The sequence below is a fragment of the Nycticebus coucang genome, chromosome 13, assembly GCF_027406575.1.
Source record: "Nycticebus coucang isolate mNycCou1 chromosome 13, mNycCou1.pri, whole genome shotgun sequence".
Taxonomy (NCBI): domain Eukaryota; kingdom Metazoa; phylum Chordata; class Mammalia; order Primates; family Lorisidae; genus Nycticebus; species Nycticebus coucang.
In genome coordinates this window covers 85,570,350-85,589,864 of record NC_069792.1, presented here as the reverse complement: position 1 = coordinate 85,589,864, position 19,515 = coordinate 85,570,350, and the positions used below count along the sequence as shown (strand labels likewise).

General features: G+C 44.5%; 2 protein-coding genes across 17 annotated transcripts in view; one reads left to right on the top strand and one right to left on the bottom strand.

Annotated features, from left to right (window-relative positions):
• MTSS1 (MTSS I-BAR domain containing 1) overlaps window positions 1-9,538 on the top strand; it is a 160,123-nt gene extending 150,585 nt beyond the window's left edge. For 5 of the 15 annotated variants that reach the window (XM_053558866.1, XM_053558864.1, XM_053558863.1 and 2 more), the window contains 4 exons: window positions 3,320-3,514; window positions 4,617-4,790; window positions 5,160-5,322; window positions 6,622-9,538. In XM_053558866.1, the coding sequence (XP_053414841.1) occupies window positions 3,320-3,514; window positions 4,617-4,790; window positions 5,160-5,322; window positions 6,622-7,379 (1,290 nt within the window). In that variant the 3' untranslated portion in view covers window positions 7,380-9,538. Of the gene's footprint in view, window positions 1-2,336; window positions 2,457-3,319; window positions 3,515-4,616; window positions 4,791-5,159; window positions 5,323-5,688; window positions 5,734-6,621 lie in introns of all 15 variants that reach the window. The other 10 variants (XM_053558874.1, XM_053558873.1, XM_053558872.1 and 7 more) reach the window with 5 other exon arrangements.
• A 772-nt stretch (window positions 9,539-10,310) lies between these two features.
• NDUFB9 (NADH:ubiquinone oxidoreductase subunit B9) lies at window positions 10,311-19,513 on the bottom strand. 2 transcript variants are annotated; one of them, XM_053558860.1, is made up of 4 exons: window positions 19,328-19,513; window positions 16,738-16,930; window positions 13,519-13,632; window positions 10,311-10,533 (listed from the first exon to the last, which is right to left on the bottom strand). In XM_053558860.1, the coding sequence occupies exons 1-4, from the start codon at window positions 19,426-19,428 to the stop codon at window positions 10,402-10,404; spliced, it is 540 nt and encodes a 179-aa protein (XP_053414835.1). In that variant the 5' UTR covers window positions 19,429-19,513; the 3' UTR covers window positions 10,311-10,401. The 2 variants fall into 2 exon arrangements, with proteins under 2 accessions (XP_053414835.1, XP_053414834.1); XM_053558859.1 differs by having other exon boundaries at window positions 19,319-19,460.
• Between the last annotated feature and the right edge of the window lie 2 nt (window positions 19,514-19,515).

Below are 19,515 nucleotides of genomic sequence, written 5' to 3'. Positions count from 1 at the left end.
GGGAAACCTGTGCCAGAGTGCTGCGTTTCTCCCCTCAGCTCAGCGCTCCCCTTTTTCACCCCACCTGGGGGACTGAGGTCCTCCGTCTCCTTTGATGGACACTCGATTTCAAATGGATACACTAAGAGCTAAGAGCCATGGCTCTAGTTTTAAAGTGCTTGTCCCAGCTGGGATGCTTTGGCTTAGTCTGCAGGTGTCCCCTGAGCCCGCCTTATGCTTACTAAACCATACCTGTGTGGCTTGCAAGCAGAGCGTGAGCAGTCAGGAGGGCGGCAGGAGTCTGCAGTCCTCTGAGGCTGTTTTCACGTGCTGCGTAATTGTGCGCTTGTTTTTAACTGATTGAAAATTAACTCAGCACTGTGCTGACACCCCTTTCTAGAACAGAGAGGCCCATGCTTTGGGCTTAACGTATTCCAAAACCTGACATCCCTTTCTAGAACAGAGAGGCCCATGCTTTGGGCTTAACGTATTCCAAAACCATGCATGTGTCTAGGCCGAAGCGGAGTGTTTCTGCCTCTGATGATGGGGAGGGAAGCACAAGGGTATCTTGGGTTGACGTAAATCTGAAAGCCCATGCCCAGAGTATGCTTGGCTGGTAACTCCAAGGTAGTTCTAATGAGCTCAGGGATGCTGCAAAATATAATAGAATCTGTCTTTAAAAAAGGCCTCATAGATGCCTAGGTGACGGCATTTGTTCAGAATACTCCTCTTTCCCTGCCTTCCACTTTTTCCAAATTGTACCTTAACCCACTTATATCCAGGAGTGGGACTGTGTCTTCAGCGAGGGTCTCACCCTAGAGCCGTTCACTCCATCTGGGGCAAAGATTCTTTAGAAAAAATGAGCAGAAGTCAAAAGAAATCTGGACCCCAGCAGCTCTGGGGTGGGTTTTTTGTCTTTTTTCATGTTACCATCTTAAATTAGAGGAACCAAGATAAATGGTCCTGACAAATTATAATAAATGACTCTGATATCTAAAGATGAAAAAAAAATTGAGGTTTAGAAAGTTTTAAGTCCATCATCACTCAGCTGAGAAGTGGCAGAAATGTGACTTCAATTCAAACTTCAGGTCCTGAGCTGCAACCAGCCCCTGAGCTCAGGGTGCAGCGAAGACATCTGTCCACCCTGGAGCCCCATGTGCTATGGAGTGTCCCCTTGATTCCTTGCCCTTTCAGGACAGGAAGGCTAAACCTCTGTCCCTTTCTTTCTTCTGTGGGTAAAAGGGACAGAACTATGAATCTGGCCTCCTTGATAATGACTACAGAATACTTTTAAGGGAAATCACGGGAGGGAAGAGTTGAGCTTATTTAAACACACTTCAGTCAAGCCAGAGATCAAAGTTACAGTGAAAAAACTTAAAGCAAGTATCAGGGTGAACACAAGGCAGTACTTGGGGGACCAGTTTACATGAGAGAGGTGGCCCTTCTCACTCATCCATTCAGTATTTTTTAAGCATGTGCCACATGCCAAGTCCAGGACTAAAAACTCAGAGTGTTATGGTGAACGAAGAGTAACAGTCCCTCTGCCTCAGCTGAGTGTCACGAAGCCGAGCTGGGAGCATGTGCCCTGGCCAATCTCGGGAGTCTGGCAGGGACCCAGGTTTAACATAGGTCAGCATGGAAGGGGTGGTTTCCCAAATTAGACGTCTCCAGATGCTTCATCCCTCCCCATAATGGCCACCAGAAACATGACGCTGACCCCTGGGTCCACTGCCTCCAACCCCCAAATTAGTCTCCGGACAGAGAAACCTAAAAGTGCGTCTTGCTGGAAACTACTGCTTGTGGACCCCAGAGACTGCATTTGATGAAGGGAGAGTCCAGGAAGTAGAGCCATTGTAGGCAGACATGTAGCAAAAGCTCAAGCCAAGGGGTCAGCCCTTTTGCCATAAGTAATTCCCGTCCCATGAGGGACAGGCCAGGCAGGACCTCCGTGGGGACCTGGGCTAGTGGCATGGGAAGAGAAGCCCAGGAGAATACAGCATTTCTCAGACTTCCGGTGTTATGCTTGGATGCTCCAGGGCCAGGCACACTTCCAGGTGGCAGCAAAAGACACACATTCCTGTCCTCAGCGAGCCTACCGTCTAGTGGCTCTAGGGCTGGCCGGGTCTCATGCTGCTTTTGAAGGGCTTGAAAACTTCTGTGCGGATGCAACTTTGGGGAGAAAATAACCCTAACCCTTTGCTTCTCTCACTCTCCCCTCTTCTGTGTACGTCTCTCTCTCTCTGTGCGTGCCCTCCCCACTCCCACCCCCATTTTCTAATTTTTATTTATTATTATAATTTGGCGGTGTGTGGTTCCGTTCCTGTCGGTCCCCTCGTGTGGCCCCTCCCCTGCTGCAGAACTCGTCCAGCTCGGCCTCCTCCGAAGCCTCTGAAACCTGCCAGTCAGTGAGCGAGTGCAGCTCTCCCACCTCAGTCAGCTCGGGCTCTACCATGGGCGCCTGGGTGTCCACAGAGAAGGTGACCGCCCGGGTGGCAGCCATGGCGGCCCCGATCTCCCTGGTCCTCTCACCCTTCCCCTGCCTGCTGCTTTCACAGCCATCACAGCCACAGGAACCTGGAAACTCAGAACTGACATCAAGCGTGGGCCCCTCTGGGGGACAGAGGGTGGGACAAGGATAAGGGCTTTTGCTGAAATGCGTGCCTGGCTGCTAAACAATGACCATGTGGTCATCAGAGGGAGAGGAAGGGGTTTGGGGAATTTGGAGGTGTGAAGGCTGCTTCCCAGACCAGGTGTTATGTGCACATCCATTTCCCCTCCCTCCCCTGGCCCCCCACAGGCCCGCTGGATAGGACATGTCACTGTGTCAGAGGCTGTGTGCTTTTCTGCCTTTTGGTTTGCAAACCCCCCCGCCCTCTACCCTTGATTCGGAATCTGCTCCTGATCAAATGTAATGATTTTGGAAACCTAGCATGAACTCATTCATTTGAAGCCACTTTAGAACCTTTTAATTTGCGTAATGAGATGAGCAAATCAATACCACCATGAGATTAGGCTTCGTTAATTACGTAATCAAAAAAACATTGAGACCACCACCAATTAAGGACACAGCCCAGTTTCCAGACTATTCTAAATGTAGGTCAAATACTTTTTGACTCAGTACTTCTTCAGTGTCGAATAAACGTGCATTCTTTGCACCCTGGCTCTTTTCTCTTGCATCATGGATCACCCAAGATCAGCAGAGCCCTGATGTTTGTTTTATTTATAAATACTCAGGTTTCCCCCTCCCTTGAATGTCAATGCCATCTGTACCTCCACACTCATCCTGTTATATTAATTTTTTTTTCCTTTTTTCCCCCCTCCTTGTTTGTTTTGTTTCCAGTTGTCTAACGGGTTTTCTCACTGTAGTTTATCAAGTGATTCCCACGTGGGGCCCATGGGTGCAGGCCTTTCCCCCCACTGCCTGCCTGCCTCCCGCCTGCTCCCTCGGGTCACCTCTGTCCACCTTCCAGACTACGCTCATTATTACACCATTGGGCCTGGCATGTTCCCGTCATCTCAGATCCCTAGCTGGAAGGTTTGTGTCTCTCCTCCCCACTCCTGTCCTCTCCTCCTATCATCGCCTCTGTGCTCACCCCTCTGTTCTGCCATCCACACCCCTCACCCCTTCCTTTCACACTCTGCCTTCTTCCCCATAACTGCCTCTCCCTCAGTAAATTCCCACTGGGGGAGAACCAAAGAGCAGCTGGCAGCTCCATGGCAGTGATTTCCGTATGGAGCTGAGGCTGAAGAGTCTTCCTTTGGGGAAGCCCAGTGCACATTGCAGGGAGCATCAGTTCCAAGTTGAAAGGCCCAGTTCTGCCTCAAGTTGAAATCTGCTGGGTTTATCCCCCTTCTGGGGCCCACCAGAGGGTGGCAGCATCCTCAGAGGCACCTCTAGGTGACAGGGCGGGGCTGTCCTCCTCAGCCACATTCCCCAAACATTTCCCCTAGTGAGTCCTCTGCTGGGTTGTGGTAACACAGCCATAACCCAAAGTGTGTTTACTTTTGTGTTTAGCTTTAAAAAGTGTAGACAGACTTTATTCCTAGTCTTAATTGTTTTTTATGAAGACATATTTACTGTAATATAAAAACGAAGTTTTAAAATTATAGGGAGATACTATATTTTGACAGGAGGACTCTAATTTGAAAAGCAGGCCCCTTGGCTGCCGACATGTTGGACAGATTTTGATTTCAGCTCTCACAGGTTGCATGGACTTCACAAGACTCCTCAAAATCTTTCTACTGCCCCTGGGAGCCTTCCCTTCCTAGCTGAGGACTTGAGGGGAGAGGCATCCCAGCGTGCCCTGTGAGGCCAGCTTCCTGGGAGCAGAGGTTCCCCGTAGGAAGAGGGGCTTACCTTAGTGCCCCTGACAGTTGGTGGCTCTTAGCTAAGAGTCTCCTGCTGCCTGCCTGGGGAGTGAGGGTTTTAAACTTTGGGCGGAAATAAGGAAAAGGGAAGCACCCAGGGGCCCTAAAGGTACTCCCTGCCTTCTAGAGCTTGGCCATGCAAAGGGCCTGCTGGCTCGTCCCAACCTGAGGGGACCAGCTGCTTCCTGTAGGCAGCTGTTCACAGGGTCACTGCAGCCCTCCAAATGGAGGCAGATTTCGCGGCCCCTGACCACGCTTGTTCTGCTTAGGACTGGGCTAAGCCAGGACCCTACGACCAGCCCCTGGCGAATACTCTGCAGCGCCGCAAAGAGAAGCGAGAACCAGACCCCAGCGGGGGAGGCCCCACTGCCACGGGCGGCCCGCCTGCCACTGCCGACGAGGCCCAGAGGCCGCGCAGCATGACCGTGTCTGCTGCCAGCAGGGTGACACTCTTGTTCTCTATAGTTGGGTGGGTCCTCTTAGGCTTAACTGGGGGCGAGGCAGCCTTGCAGCTGGAGGACCTGGGCTCCATTTCCTCACTTACTGCTCTGTAGCATATAGAAGTGCACTAGGAAAAAGCCTTGTGTGGGAACCAGATTGGTAGAAATTTCTAGAGCCAGGGTAGGACCCAAGCAAGGCAGTAGCCCCCTGTACCCACAGTCTTCTGTTCTGGTGCTCACAGGAACAGTATAGGAATAGTATGGAGTCCCACCAAAGGGATGTGTGGACAGGCTCTGGGGACAGTAGACGGGGGTTTGCAGACCTAGTGGCTTGTCTGTAGAGACATTGTCACTCTCTTGTCCACCCTGCAGTCTGGGGAGGAGATGGAGGCCTGTGAGGAGCTGGCCCTGGCCCTGTCCCGGGGCCTCCAACTTGACACCCAGAGGAGCAGCCGGGACTCGCTTCAGTGCTCCAGCGGCTACAGCACCCAGACGACCACACCGTGCTGCTCCGAGGACACCATCCCCTCCCAAGGTATGGGGGACCCTGGCATTGCAGTACAACTTTCTGAGCAGCACCAGGGGAGGAGACAGAAAACTGATAGTCCATTTTAACCACAGTGTACTGCCTGGCTCACAGGCAGGGTCACAATTGCTTTGTTCATCTGGTGTGCCGTGGAGAGGTTATGTGTGGTTGTCAGATAGCTGCCGTGTTAAGAAAGTTGATCTGGCTCTGATGGCTTTAATTTTTCACCATCAGGGTAGATTTGAATTGAGACACATACGGTTAATAATAGCTTCATTTTTGTTTTAGCACTTTGCACTAAGTACTTTATATTTATTTTCCCGTTTTAATCTCTACAGTCTCTTTGGGATAAGTATCTTTATCTCCATTTTACAGATATGGAAACTGAGGCTCAGGAACTTGCTCATAGTCACACAACTAGTAAGTAGCAGAGCTGGAGTTTGAACCTCAGGTGTGTTAGAATCTAACACCCAAGCTCTTACCCCGGTCCACCCACACCCTCTCTCAAACCTGCCTGCCTGGCCGTTCCCCCAGTGGGCCATGCCTCTCCCCCATCCCCATGACACACACAATCCAGACAGGATGGAAATACCTATATCTGGGATATCTATCCAGTTGACCAAAGCCATTTATAATCTGTCAGTCACAGCCTCTCTGTTCCATAGGGAGCATTTAGTAATGTGTGGAGACATTTCTGGTGTGTAGTGGGCAGAGGCCAGGGACATTACTAGACATCCTGTAATACACAATCACACCCCTCTCTCCTCCAGAAAAGAGCATTATCTGGCCCAAATCATTAATGGTATTGCTGTTCAGAACTACGAGGTGTCCCCTCCCCGTCACCCTGAGACTGGCTTTGGACCACTTCAAGCATGTGGCACCGATGGAGCCTGTCATTGTACCTGGTTTTCACGGCCTCATTGCTGGGAGCTCCGTTCTTTTACTAGCCCTCACTGAGTCAGTTAATTTTGGGGGAGACAGAAAGGCCTGTGCTGGTCTGTGCGAGGTTTGTTTTTCATGCTGAATTCCAGACAGGACGATAATCTCCTTTATCCCCTTCTTCCTCCCAGAGGTGCTTGGGGGTAGCTTTGCCGCAGCCTGGCAGCTTTCTGTTCTTCCCCACTTCGTGGTATTCAAGTGCCTTCCACGTCCAGCCGTGTTCAGGGCACCTCAGGGAACAAGCCATGATCCCTGCTAGGGAGTTTTTAGTTGGCAAGGCTTTCTGAGGACAGGCCAGAGACCCGGGGGCAGTTTCGGATGAGACTGTGTCTATATCCTTCTCCGTGTGCTTTTGTCCTCTCACCACAGAAAAATCAAAAAGCAAAGCTGCTGTGTCGGATGTGCCTAATCAAACCCTATCACCAGTTTCAGATTACGATTATTTCTCCGTGAGCGGTGACCAGGAGGCAGATCAGCAGGAGTTCGACAAATCATCCACCATCCCAAGGAACAGTGACATCAGCCAGTCCTACCGGCGAATGTTCCAAGCCAAGCGCCCAGCCTCTACTGCTGGCCTCCCCACCACCCTCGGACCTGCTATGGTCACCCCAGGGGTTGCAACCATCCGCCGGACCCCTTCCACCAAGCCTTCTGTCCGCCGGGGGACCATTGGAGCTGGTCCCATTCCCATCAAGACACCCGTGATCCCTGTCAAGACCCCAACCGTCCCAGACCTCCCTGGGGTGTTGCCAGCCCCTCCAGATGGGCCAGAGGAGCGGGCTGAGCACAGCTCTGAGTCGCCATCTGTGGGTGAGGGCCCCCAAGGTGTCACCAGCATGCCCTCCTCGATGTGGAGCGGCCAAGCTTCTGTCAACCCTCCTCTCCCAGGCCCGAAGCCCAGCATCCCTGAGGAGCACAGACAGGCGATTCCAGAAAGTGAGGCTGAAGACCAGGAAAGGGATCCCCCAAGTGCCACTGTCTCCCCAGGTCAGATTCCAGAGGGTGACCCTGCAGACCTGAGCCCGAGAGATAGTCCACAAGGAGAAGACATGCTGAACGCCATCCGAAGGGGCGTGAAGCTGAAGAAGACCACTACAAATGACCGCTCAGCCCCTCGCTTCTCTTAGGCTCTCTTAGTCTCACAGGAAATGCCGCCAGTGGGGAATGAACTGTTTAATTAATAAAACCTAATTAGTCTTGATCCATTCCAATCTATAATCAAACAAAAGATTTTGTAGGCAACTCAGAATACAGCTCTTTTGAAAGTGCTCAACACCTTTAGATAAGAATTAAAAGCAACATAAGTAACTGACTTAATCTTGATCTTTTAATTTGTAAATACTGACAGTTTTCTTTCCGCACATTTTAATCTCAGTTTCCCTTTTGATTTTTCTGAAGGTGCCAAATTCCATTTAACTTTTTTACAAGTCTTTGTAAAATTTTAAATGCATAAGGGGGCGGGGGTGGGGGAGGGGAACCACAAGATAGTTAATTTGAGAAAAGAATTTACTATACTTCACTCTTCTTTTTTTCCACAAGCTTTTGTAGATGCATTGTAGTAGTCTAGCTTAGAAGCAAATTCAAGTTATTTTAATGTACAAACAAAATGGATAAGAGGTAAAATCCTCAATTAAATGTACTATGTTCTGGAGGGGAAAAGCAGGAGTAACAATTGATGAGCAATATTCAGAGTGAAGTAAATCTGGAAACGGTAGACTGTGTTGGGATTGGGGGGAGGGCCATGGGAGGGGCACACTGTCAACATAGCCGATCCTGTCACATTTAAGAGTAGCCTTGTAGGTTGAATTTCTAGTAGCTTCATGGTAAATGCATCCGAATAAGCCATACTGGATTGCAGTGTTTGTTTCTGTAGGGTGTTTAAGGACTTCCTTTCTCCCACAATTCCTCTTGACTGCACACGGCACCCACCTCAAATCCGTGCATGCTGCTGCCACTGGGTAGACGTAGAATGCCCCACTTTACTTTCCCGTCCATTGTACTCACTTTCATTGAATCCAAATACATCCAAAAGGATAAGGCAGTTTAAAAAAAAATGTGAAAACATTTTAAAATGACAGCAGGGAATTCTTAGATATATAGCAAATGCCTTTTACTTAACTGTGCCCAGCAGGCTGGGTGCACTGAAAAGCCCAAATATTTTGAAAATACTCGAGCGGATTTAACAAGGGTAACCAGCTTGGAGTCTAGCAACTTGCCAATGTGTTTACCAATCTGGGGGCTTGTTTTTCTTCTTTTAAATCAATAGCAGTTAATTGGCTTCACACTTCACATTGAAGAGAGGGGGATTTGTTTATTGTCACTGGGATTCTGACCACTATACTGTCCTTTTCTGTATTTAGGTAATGTTTTTTTGGAATGGATTTGTCTTTTCTAAGTAGAAGTTAAAATTTGTTATAATTCCCATCCCTTAACGCCAACAGATTTGTAGATTTAAAGGGAGCACGAGAAGAAAGCCAGCCCCTTGGCAGTTGGGTCTGCTGACAGGGCCCATTTGTGACCACACTTCTCAAGGCGGTGGAGTTTGGTGGGTTCCACGCCCCCTGCAGGTTTCTGTTGGCTCTGATCCTCAATGACATACTCTTTGCTTTAACACGTAACCGCCTTGGATGTATGTACCTGTATAGTCACTGTTCTATATATTAACATTTAACACTGCTGATTGCTCAAGGACATTTTATGTTATGGCTTTAAAGCAAAGGCATGATTATTAGAAACTATTTTTCTTTGAAAAACAAGCTCCTTTTACAAAGTATAAGCAACAGTAGTGCCTGTGGTTTAGCCCACCAATCTTGATGACTAAAAGTAGCTGATGCATTGTGCATATGACGCTTGAGATGGTTTTTGCAAAAGCAGAAATCACTGCAAGGTAATCACAATAGAAAAAAGTGGTATTTTAAACCTTTGAAATAAATGGATGTAACTGTACCTGGGTACAGCTTTTCACTTGTTTAGTTTTTAAACGTTAGTATAATGGGAATAAATATCAACTGTTGCCAAATTCAATGTAGAAAGAATGTGACAAGACACCTTGGGTAGTTCCTGTTTGTGTTTTTGCATATTGTAAAAGCAGTGTCACAGCTAAAAAATAAAGAAATCCTTTCTAAAGGTAAATTATTGTGGTTTAGTTGCTAGTTTGTACTGAGAGTTGACCTCTCCCTGTGCAGTTTTTTGTTCTAAACTTGTATAGATAACGGTTGTGTAATGTGTCTCCCTTCTACATTGTAACAATTGCTTCAGCCTACGTTATAAATAAAGAACCACTAGAGAAAAAAAGTTTTGTATTTCAAGTCTTGTTAAAATTCAGTTTGAGGCCTCAGTCGAATATTCGAAGATGGACTGAGACTCAAATTGATCTTGTAAAATTGATAAAATAGTATTTTTGTGATGGTTGAACCACTAGTTGCCCAACCTACTATTTGAGAACAGGTCCAATGAGTTACCAAGAACTCAAAGTATCCATGTAAGGTTGATGGTTTTAAAAATTGCTTAATCTTTAAAAAAATATATTTTTTTCTTGAAACATTTAGACATTTGTTACACCCTTACCTTTCAGTCTGCAATCTAAAGCTGAAAAACTGGCTCTAAAATAAATGTCACAAAAAAGTTGCATGCTGGATGGGACACTTTAGCCCCAAGCATCTGAGGCAACTCCATAAAGTCCATGCTTACTTGTTGACTATGTGCTTCTTAGGGAGAACTGTCCTTTTAATAAAAACTATAATCCCATTAGTGGAATCTATAGAAAACCAAAAGGGTATTTAAGACCTCAGCATTTCTCACCTTAGCTTTGCATCTTCCTTTTGTCACTACAGTTAATGAAGCCTTTAACTTGGAAGTCTGTCTACCTCAATCAGCAAAGTAAATCTTGTATCTGGTTCTGCTGCAGTTTTACCGATAATGTGCTATGAATATTTCTTAAGAAGAAGAGAACATGTCATGTCATTTTGTTTATATGCACAACTGATCAGAAAACAGTGACAAGTGGCACATCACTTGGCATCATGGTAATTCTCAGAAGAACACATCAGTCAGACCAGACCATTTCAGTTATTTTTATTTGGGCAAGTGTGTGTGTATTCTGTAACCTATTTCACTTGCAAACATAAACAGTAACGTGTCTCTCTCTCTCTACACGGGCCGATCCCTGGGTCTGGTCACAATATGCCACCACAGTGGGGGCAAATCACCTTCCTTTCGAGCAGGAGGCAGAGCTTCTGTGAAAGGACCACCAGGTGGGGTTTCCTCCTCCAGCTGCTTAACCTAGAAAGAGGCAAGGAAGGAAGGAAGAATTACCGAAGGAGTCTCTTTGACAGCTGGCTGCAGTGAAGTATCAGCTTTATTTCTATGGGGTGTCATATACCACCTAATCTCAACATTGCAAAGTGTTTTTTATATAACCTGTTCTTTTACTCAGGAAAGTTTTTATCTTTTAAGGGTTTTCCCATTCCCTAAAACAGCAAAGCTAATAGCCAGGCATTGTGGCAGGCGCCTATAGTCCCAACTCCTCAGGAGGCTGAGGCAAGAGAATTGCTTCAGCCCAAGAGTTTGAAGTATGAGCCAGGGCACTCTACCAGGGCAACAAAGTGAGAGTCTGTCAAAGAAAAAAAGGAAAACAAGAAGGCAAAGAAAAAAAACAGCAAAGCTAAGAACAAACCCTCTTACGATTTTGCTTAAAACAAAACACAACTACCATTTTAATTCTCCTTGTCATGGTTCCCCACCTGTCCCCTAAAAACATTTATCTTTGTGTCTCAGCTAAGTATTCTCCAAAAGCACTATTAAGAAACTTCAGTTTATAATATGTTAGTGATGTGAATGGTAAGGCCTCCTACAGAGTAACCAGGACAAGAAATAACATGAAATTCACATGTAAGAATGTGCTTAGTTTGCCCAATGGGGCCCAGCTACCCCTAGTTCTAGTGATCTCCAAGATAAATGTTCTAGCAGGGGAAGAGACCTGAGAGCTGAAGCCTCCTCCAGAATAATCCATTCTGGATTGTGCTCTGGGCCTCCAAACACGGGTACTGTTTAATAATGTTGAAGCAATGGAATAAGCAAAGGAGGCATGCACTTGAGAAGAGTAATCACTGTGATGCTCTGCAGAATGAACCTGCTGTTCTCTGTGAATAAATAAACTTCAAACTTGTAAATGCTGAAATATTTCATACAAAACAGTCCCTACTTTGGTCACAGTGACTTTCTTTCCACTCTACCTTGGCCAAAGACGTCCAAAGGTCAATATCCTGGACTTTATCACCAGAACCAGCACAACTTCCAAAATCATGAATTCAAATATCCTGCTATCCAACCACCCCTTCCCTTCCAGCTCATGTGCTTAAATACCCCCCTGAACTCACAGAGATGACCAAGTCATAGATCCTCCCACCTAACCTGATCTTATTTATTTACTTATTTTTTTTTTGGGGGGGGGGGAGGGCAAGAGTCTCATTCTACGTGGGTAGGGTGTCATGGAATCATAATTCACAGTAACCTGAAACTCTTGGGCTCAAAGCAATCCTCTTGCCTTAGCCTCATGAGTAGCTGAGACTACAGGTGCCTGCTATTTTTTAGAAATGGGGTTCTGTTCCTGCTCAGGCTGGTTTCAAACTCCTGAGCTCGAGCAATCCACCCACCTCAGCCTCCCAGAGTGCTGGGACTACAACTGTGAATCACTGGGCCCAGCTACCACCCAACTTCATCTTCCCTGTCTGCATCAGCTTCCTCTGTCTTTACTTCCTTTGTTTTTTGACAGAGTCCCACTGTGTTGTCCTTCGAAGAGTGCTGTGGCATCATAGCTCATTAGCAACCTCAAACCCTCAAAGCAATTCTCTTGCCTCAGCCTCCCTGCTAGCTGGGACTACAGGCACCCGCCACAATGCCCAGTTAATTTTTTTTTTTTTTAGAGATGGTGTCTCACTCTTGTTCAGGCTGGTCTAGAACTCCTGAGCTCAGGAGGTCTACCCATTTTGGCCTCCCAGATTGCTACAATTATAGGCATGAGCCACTGTGTCCAGCCTTTACTTCCTTTTTTATCCAGCTTAGATTAATCCTGACAATCGTTCCCTTCGGAATAACCTCAATGTCAATACCTCTGGGCAATGGACAAACCGAACCACCTACCTTCAAGCCTCCAGCTATACTTAATGTTGCTAAAGAGAAAAAAAAAATACTGGAACAAACTGGTATCACAACACATTAATTGTTCTCAACTGCAAATGTGCCTTCACCACCATCCAGTCATTCTATTTCTCTCCCCAAGGCTACCCCACTTTTTCTATATTCTTCAAACCGAGTACCTACTTCCTACCTTTTCCTCTTATTTCACTAAAAGATTAGAAGCTACCACACAGAAGTCTATCATCTTTAAAACTGCTAACACTAATTATTTATATACATTTTTTTGTCCAGTTATACTGGAAAAAGATTCTTCTCCTTTTCTTTCTTCTCTACACTCTCTTCTAAGGATTCCCTACATTTCTCCCTGGCTTTTAAAACAATTGAAAACTAACAAAGTTTCTATTCCTAGGCCAAATCTCCCCTTGGTGTTCCAAAGTTACCTACTCTCTCATAGGAGTCTCAAACTTCACACTTTCAAAGCAGTGCCTCATTGTCCTTCCAACACTTGTCACATGCTGCCTGTCCCCAGGGGTCCTTAACTCACTATCCCCACCAAGCTCCACATGTGGGAGCTCAACAGCTGGAAATCAGTCTGGGTTCCTTCCTGCCCCTCACCTGTCTCCCACACATAATCATCTTCATATCCCGTCAAAAGTCATCTGGAATCTAACTCCTTCCATATCGACTGTGTCCACCTTAGTGCTGGTCATTATAACCTTTTTTAACCAAAGTACTGTGATAATTTCAAACTGGTTTGTCTACTCCTCTTCTTGCCCTCTTCAATATATTCTTCACACTACAGCAAGACTGAGCTTTTGAAAATATAACTCTTGACCATCATAACACGACTAAAAAATGCCTAAGGGTCTGTGGAGAGGAAGATTAAGGGGTAGTAGAGTACAGCAAGAAGGTCAAAGGACTGAAAAGGAGTGAAGCAAAATCAGAGAAGAGAAAAGCCAAAAAGAATAGGGAATGTATTTTAACCTATTTGTAAGATGGCTGTCGAAATTTAAGTATATCTGAGAAGCACAGGGCCAGAGTAACTGTTATGGCTGGAATCTGGACCTCTGCAAAACCTGACTCCATCCACATGGCCACACTTTATGGTCAAGGGCAAGTAAAATGCACCTCTCGCTCCCAGCTCTCCCTCCGCAGTTTCTTCCATTGTTCTCTCTTGGCAAAGTAATCAGGATACATGGCCTTCTCAGAAGGATGCCAGTCATCTAAGCACCACTCTGGAACCTGTCAAGAGAGGAAAATCATGGTGTCACTCCACAAGATACATTTACAAGCCACTGACAGGCCTGTTTAGCAGACAGAAGACAAAAATTAACGTGGGTTATTTTTTTGAGATAGTCTCACTTTGTCACCCTTGGTAGAGTGCCATAGCGTCATAGCTCACAGCAACCTCAAACCCTGGCTCAAGTAATTCTCTTGTGCCTTCCAGGTAGCTGGGACTCCAGGCTCCCACCACAACATCCAGCTTTTCTTTTCTTTTTTTTTTTTTTTTAGGAGATGGATCTCACTCTTGCTCAGGCTGGTCTTGAACTCCTGAGCTTGGCCTCCCAGAGTGTGAGAATTACAGGCTAAGGTGAATTTTTATAACCACTGCAACTATCAGGGTGATTCTAACTCTAAGCAATGAATAGCCGGGACAAGCAGAACCAAAGAAAGAACCTATGGCTGAAAAAATAGGAATAGCATCAGTCCAAAGGGAACTGGAGCGTTCCTCTTCTACTTGCTTTCTCTAAATACCAGAGTGGTTATGTTATTTTTAACTATTATAGTATCACAGAAATACTAAGCACTGATCCAAGTTGGTTGACTTTAAGGTCCTAAAATTAGTTATTTACCAAGAAACTTAGCACTTTGCTTTGCCAAAACATACTTTCGGCTGAATTCGAAAGTAAAGTCTTAATGACATCTAAGATAGAGAAAACTGATACCTAATAAAAAAGCACAGGCATACCTTGGAGATACTATAATTTCGGTTCCAGATCATTGCAATAAAGTGAGTATCACAATAGCAAGTCACACAAATTTTGTGATTTTTCAGTGCATACGTAAGTTATATTTAAACTATACTGTAGTATATTAAGTGGCAATAGCATTATGTCTTTTAAAAGTACAGAACTTAAAAATATAGCTAAAAACTGCTAATGATCATTTGAACCTTCAGCAAATCATAATCTTTTTGCTGATAAAGGGTTTTACAACAATGTTGATGGCTGCCAACTGATTAGGGTGATGGTTGCTGAGAGTTATGGTTGTGGCAATTTCTTAAAACAATGAAGTTTGCTACATCAACTGATTCTTCCTTTCATGAAAGATTTCTCCATAACAGATGATATTGTTTGATAGTATTTCTTTCAATTCTTTCAAAATTGGAGTTAATCCTTTCAAACCCTGCCACTGCTTTATCAACTAAATTTATGTACTCTAACTCCTTTATTAGTCATTTCAACAGTGTTCTCAGCACCTCCACTAGGAAAGTCTATCTTAAGAAACAACTTTCTTTACTCATCCATAAGAACTCATTTGTTCCCTTCCCAAGACTGAGTCCTATCTTCAGGCTCCCCTTCTAATTCTACTTCTCTTGCTACTTCTCCATTCAGTTGCTTCCTCTACTGAAATCTTGAACCCCTCAAAGTCATCCACAAGGGCTGAAATTAACTTCTTCCAAACTTCTGTTAATGTTGAAATTTTGACCTCCTTCTATGAGTCAAATATGTAAATGGCATGTAGAATGGTGAAACTTTCTCGAAAGGTTTTTAAATTTATTTTGTTCAGATCCATCGGAGGAATCCCTATATATGGCAACTACAGCCCTATGAAATGTATTGCTTAAGTAGTAAGATTTGCAAGTCAAAATTACTCCTTGATCCAGGGGCTGCCAATTGGATATTGTCTTAGCAACCATGAAAACGACATTAATTTCCGTGTATCAGTAGATCTCCATCAGAACACTTGGGTGACTAGGTGCATTACCAATGAGCAGTAATGTTTTGAAATGAATCTTTTTTTCTGAGTGGCAGTTCTCAACAGACGACTTAAAATATTTAGTAAACCATGCTTATATACAGATGAGCTGTCATCCAGACTTTGTTGTTCCATTTACAGAGCACAGGCAGAGCAGATTTAGTATAATCTTAAGAGCCCTAGGATTTTTAGAATGTTAGATGGGACACTAGTTTCAACTTCAAGTCATTAGCTACATTAGCCCCTAACAAGAGAGTCAGCCTGTCCCTTGAGGTTTTGAAGCCACGCACTGCCTTCTCCCTTCTAGCTATGAAAGTTCCTTAGATGGCAACTTCTTCAATTAAAAGGCTATTTCATCTATAATGAAAATTTATCTTAGCTGGGTCTTCTGGATAACCTGCTACAGCTACTATATCAGCACTTGCTGCTTTTATAATGCCATGCTTATTTTCTCAAAACTCATGAATCAAATTCTGATAGCTTCAAACTTTTTCTACAGCTTCCTTACCTCTCTCGGCCTTCACAGAATTGAAGAGTTAAGGCCTGGCTTTGGCTTAAGGGGATATTGTAGTTGGTTTCATCTTGTATCTAGACAATTCAAACTTTCTTCATATCAGCTATTCCACTTTCTATCATTTGTGTGTTTACTGGAATAGCAGTAATTTCTTTTAAAAACTTTTGTTTTGCATTCACAACTTGGCTAATTATTTGGTGCAAGAGGCCTAGCTTTATGGCTATCTCAGCTTTGGACATACCTTCCTTACCAAGCTTAATCTTTTTTAGCTCTTAATTTGAAGTGAAAGATGTGCAATTCTTCTTTCACTTGAATACTTACAGGCCATTGTAGAGCTTTTAATTGACCTAATTTCAATATTGGTATGTCCCAGGGAATAAGGAGCCCTGGAGAGAGGGACAGAGACAGAGGAACGGATGGTGGTGGAGTAGTCAGAACACACACAATATTTATCAATTAAGTCCACTGTTTTATGTCGACATGGTTTGTGGTGCACCAAAACAATTACGATAGTACCATCAAAGATGAATGATCAAAGATCACCATAATAGATAACACAATGAAAAAGCATAAAATATTAGTGTTGTGAAAATTGCTAAGATATAACACATAGACACAAAATGAGCATATGCTGTTGAAAAAATAGCACTGACAGATTTGCTCAACACAGGGTTGCCACAAACCTTCAATTGGTAAAAAGTCTTTATTTGTAAAGCACAATATAGTAAAGTACAATAAAATGAGGTATGCCTGTATCTGACAACCGTCAGAAAAGAAATCTCACAGTTACCCCTCCAAGAACAAGTGGTTTATAAGGCTCCCAGAAGGCAGATGCCATTGTAATCCTCACCTACCTTGTAGCACTCGTATCTTTCATAGGAGGTACCCCCAGGGGAGTCAGGAAAGATATACGGCTGTGGATGCTGACGATACCAAAATTCTTCTTCTGCCTCCCTCAGCAGCTGGGTGGCCTTCCTCATATCTTTTTCATGCCTATGTTCTTCAAACCGGGCTCTCATCAAACAAGCAAAGTACCGGTACTTGTCCCTTAAACCAAAATGATTTTGAAGATTAGAAAGGATATCTGCTCACGTGGGCAGTAGGAGTGTTACCATCTGATAGGAGGCTGTACTCATCACTAATACTGTACTTTCTGGATGAGTATGTAACATCCTGGCACCTCCCCAACTCTTGTCAATGGAGCACCCATATCATTAGGATTGCTTCCTCTGCAGCCTGCTAAACATCAGCAGCAAAAAAATACCATATTAAATATAGCCTAACCATTTTTCTTTTCTCCTCTAACAAAGGAATGATTTAAACAAAAAAGGAAACAGCATTAGCAAAAGAAAAAAACTACAGCCTCTGTAGAACCATTCAACACTCATTCAGTAACAATTTACTCCATTTCCTTCTATGTTATGCTAGGCACTATGCTAAATTTTGGAGATAACAAAATGAATAAGAAAGTGGGTATTATATGGTAGAAATAATATTGCTCAAATTACACAGACCCAGGGTTGAATCCTGTCTCATACTAGCCACATGACCTTAGGCAAGTTGCTGTCAGGGTCTGAATAAACTGTGAGGAGAGATCAGTTATGATACTTTTACAATAATCTAGGCCATAGATACAAAGACCTGAAGTAAGGAAGACAGGAGAGAGACATTTAGATTACCAAGTTATGAGAATAGGCTCAAATCAGACTATATGAGACTGAATCTTAGCTCTGCCACCTACTGTGTAGTCTGAGATAAATTACAGTATTAGCTCCACAGGTGATCACCTCCTTACATTGACCACAGGCTTAAGTTGACCTAATTTTCATAGACCAGCTACGCACCACATATGTATCAGTACAGTAAGCCTAGTTCCCTATGTTGGTCACCTCTGTATGTTGACCAGTTTTTTGCAGTTTCTTGGGTGGTCAATTTACAGAGGTTCTACTGTATTTTAATACCTAATGTCTCTTGGCCATAGGTTCCTCTTCTATAAAAAAATGTTAATAACAACTGTCTATCTTAAGGTTGACATATAGTTAAAACACATAAATGTATTTTGCAAAGTGTTTGGTATATCCAAGTACCCAATATCAGTTACTATTATACCAGAAAGAGAATTTACAAAAATCAGTGTCCAATTATACATGGTACATGAGTAGGGGCATTATTGTCACAGGAGTAAATAGTGAGTACTTGAGAACAATTCTGAGACTTAAAGCTTAGTAACTAAATTGCTAATAGGGCCATCCAAGCATGGAATCTGGGAAGAGAATCAGAATGGAGGGATGACGAGAAGAGTTTGTTTTAAAGAATTCAGACAAATTGAGTTTCAGAGTATGGTAGGTAGTCTAACAAATAATTGGAACTACAGCCCTAGACATATTTGTTTATATGTCCGTTTCCCCCACTAATCCATGAACAGTTGCAGCTCTTAATATGATTTACTAACTTTTATTTGGCATTCATCATAAAACCCAAATTGCAAATTCTGTCAAATAAATGAATAAGGAAAACTCAGGGAAGAAACTAACCATTCAATAACATTGTACATGGCCATCTTCCTGCCTAGCAAAGAGAAGTACCTTGGCGACTTTCTAATAATCACAAGTATGTAATCTAGGCTTCAAGCATTCCCTATGCAACTCTTCCAGATCTAGTCATTTTCCTAGAAGCCCTTCTCCTGAAACTGGTTTTTAAAATTCTAAGAGTAGAGTCCTGGTATTCACACATCGCACTTTACATTGGATTTAGCCCATGAAAATCTATATATTTAACACTGTGTTCTAAGACTACCCTCAGAGGCATAGAGGAGAGAAATATGCAGGTGAAAAAGAAGTGAAAGTAATGAAAAGGAGTTGATGAAGCTAAAAAGAGAAAAGCTAATAGGCGGGGGTGGGGCAATGACGATGCCTTGGAGTCACACTTAAATTTTAATCCTACCTCGGCCACTTACTAGCATTATGGCCTTGCACAAATTACTCTTTCCCTATCTCCTCCTCTCTGAAACAATCTCTAGCTCCTAGAGTCGTTCTGCAGACTAAGCATAGAAATATGATTTCCACATATTATTACTGTTAATAAGTGATCATGAAGAAAGCGATAATTTCGTGAGAGCTGGGGCCATGACAATTATAGTTTTAGGCACAATCCTTTATTTCATTTAATCTTCATGCAACCCTTTGTGCTGGGTCCCGAGTCCGTTTTACTTCATAGAAAACTGAGAACCGGACCAGATAAGCAACTCTACAAGGTCTCGCAGCTGTATGGCTGGCTGCGGGCAGACCTAAATTCGAACCGGTTCTAGCAGGACCTGTAGGGCGAGGCTGCCCTCCGACGCGTCCCTGAAGTCCTTGAGCCGCCCGGTTCGCTGGCGCTTCTTAGCCTGAGCGGGTACCCAGGCTTACCCCCAGCCCCGACCCTGGGTCCACCCACCATTCCCACCTGTGGATGCACCACGACTCGAGGTGGCGCAGCGCCCGCTTGTAAAGCCTCAACACCTTCTGCTGATGGGTCAGGTAGGCCGTCGGCGCCGAGAACGCCATGGCGGCCGCTCGCCTTCAGCGGCCGCGGGGACTGCCGGGAAACCGGAAGTCTGGGGCTGTGGGCGCCGGGCGAGGCGGAAGGAGGAG

What these genes read in the sequence shown, in the direction of transcription:
- NDUFB9 (XM_053558859.1), bottom strand. Translation starts at nt 19,428, where the DNA reads ATGGCGTTCTCGGCGCCGACGGCCTACCTGACCCATCAGCAGAAGGTG. An exon ending in AAAGATACGAGTGCTACAAG is followed by an intron (nt 13,633 to 16,737) that starts GTAGGTGAGGAT and finishes CTCTCTTGACAG; the next exon opens with GTTCCAGAGTGGTGCTTAGA. An exon ending in GGGAGAGCTGGGAGCGAGAG is followed by an intron (nt 10,534 to 13,518) that starts GTGCATTTTACT and finishes GCCTCTTTCTAG; the next exon opens with GTTAAGCAGCTGGAGGAGGA.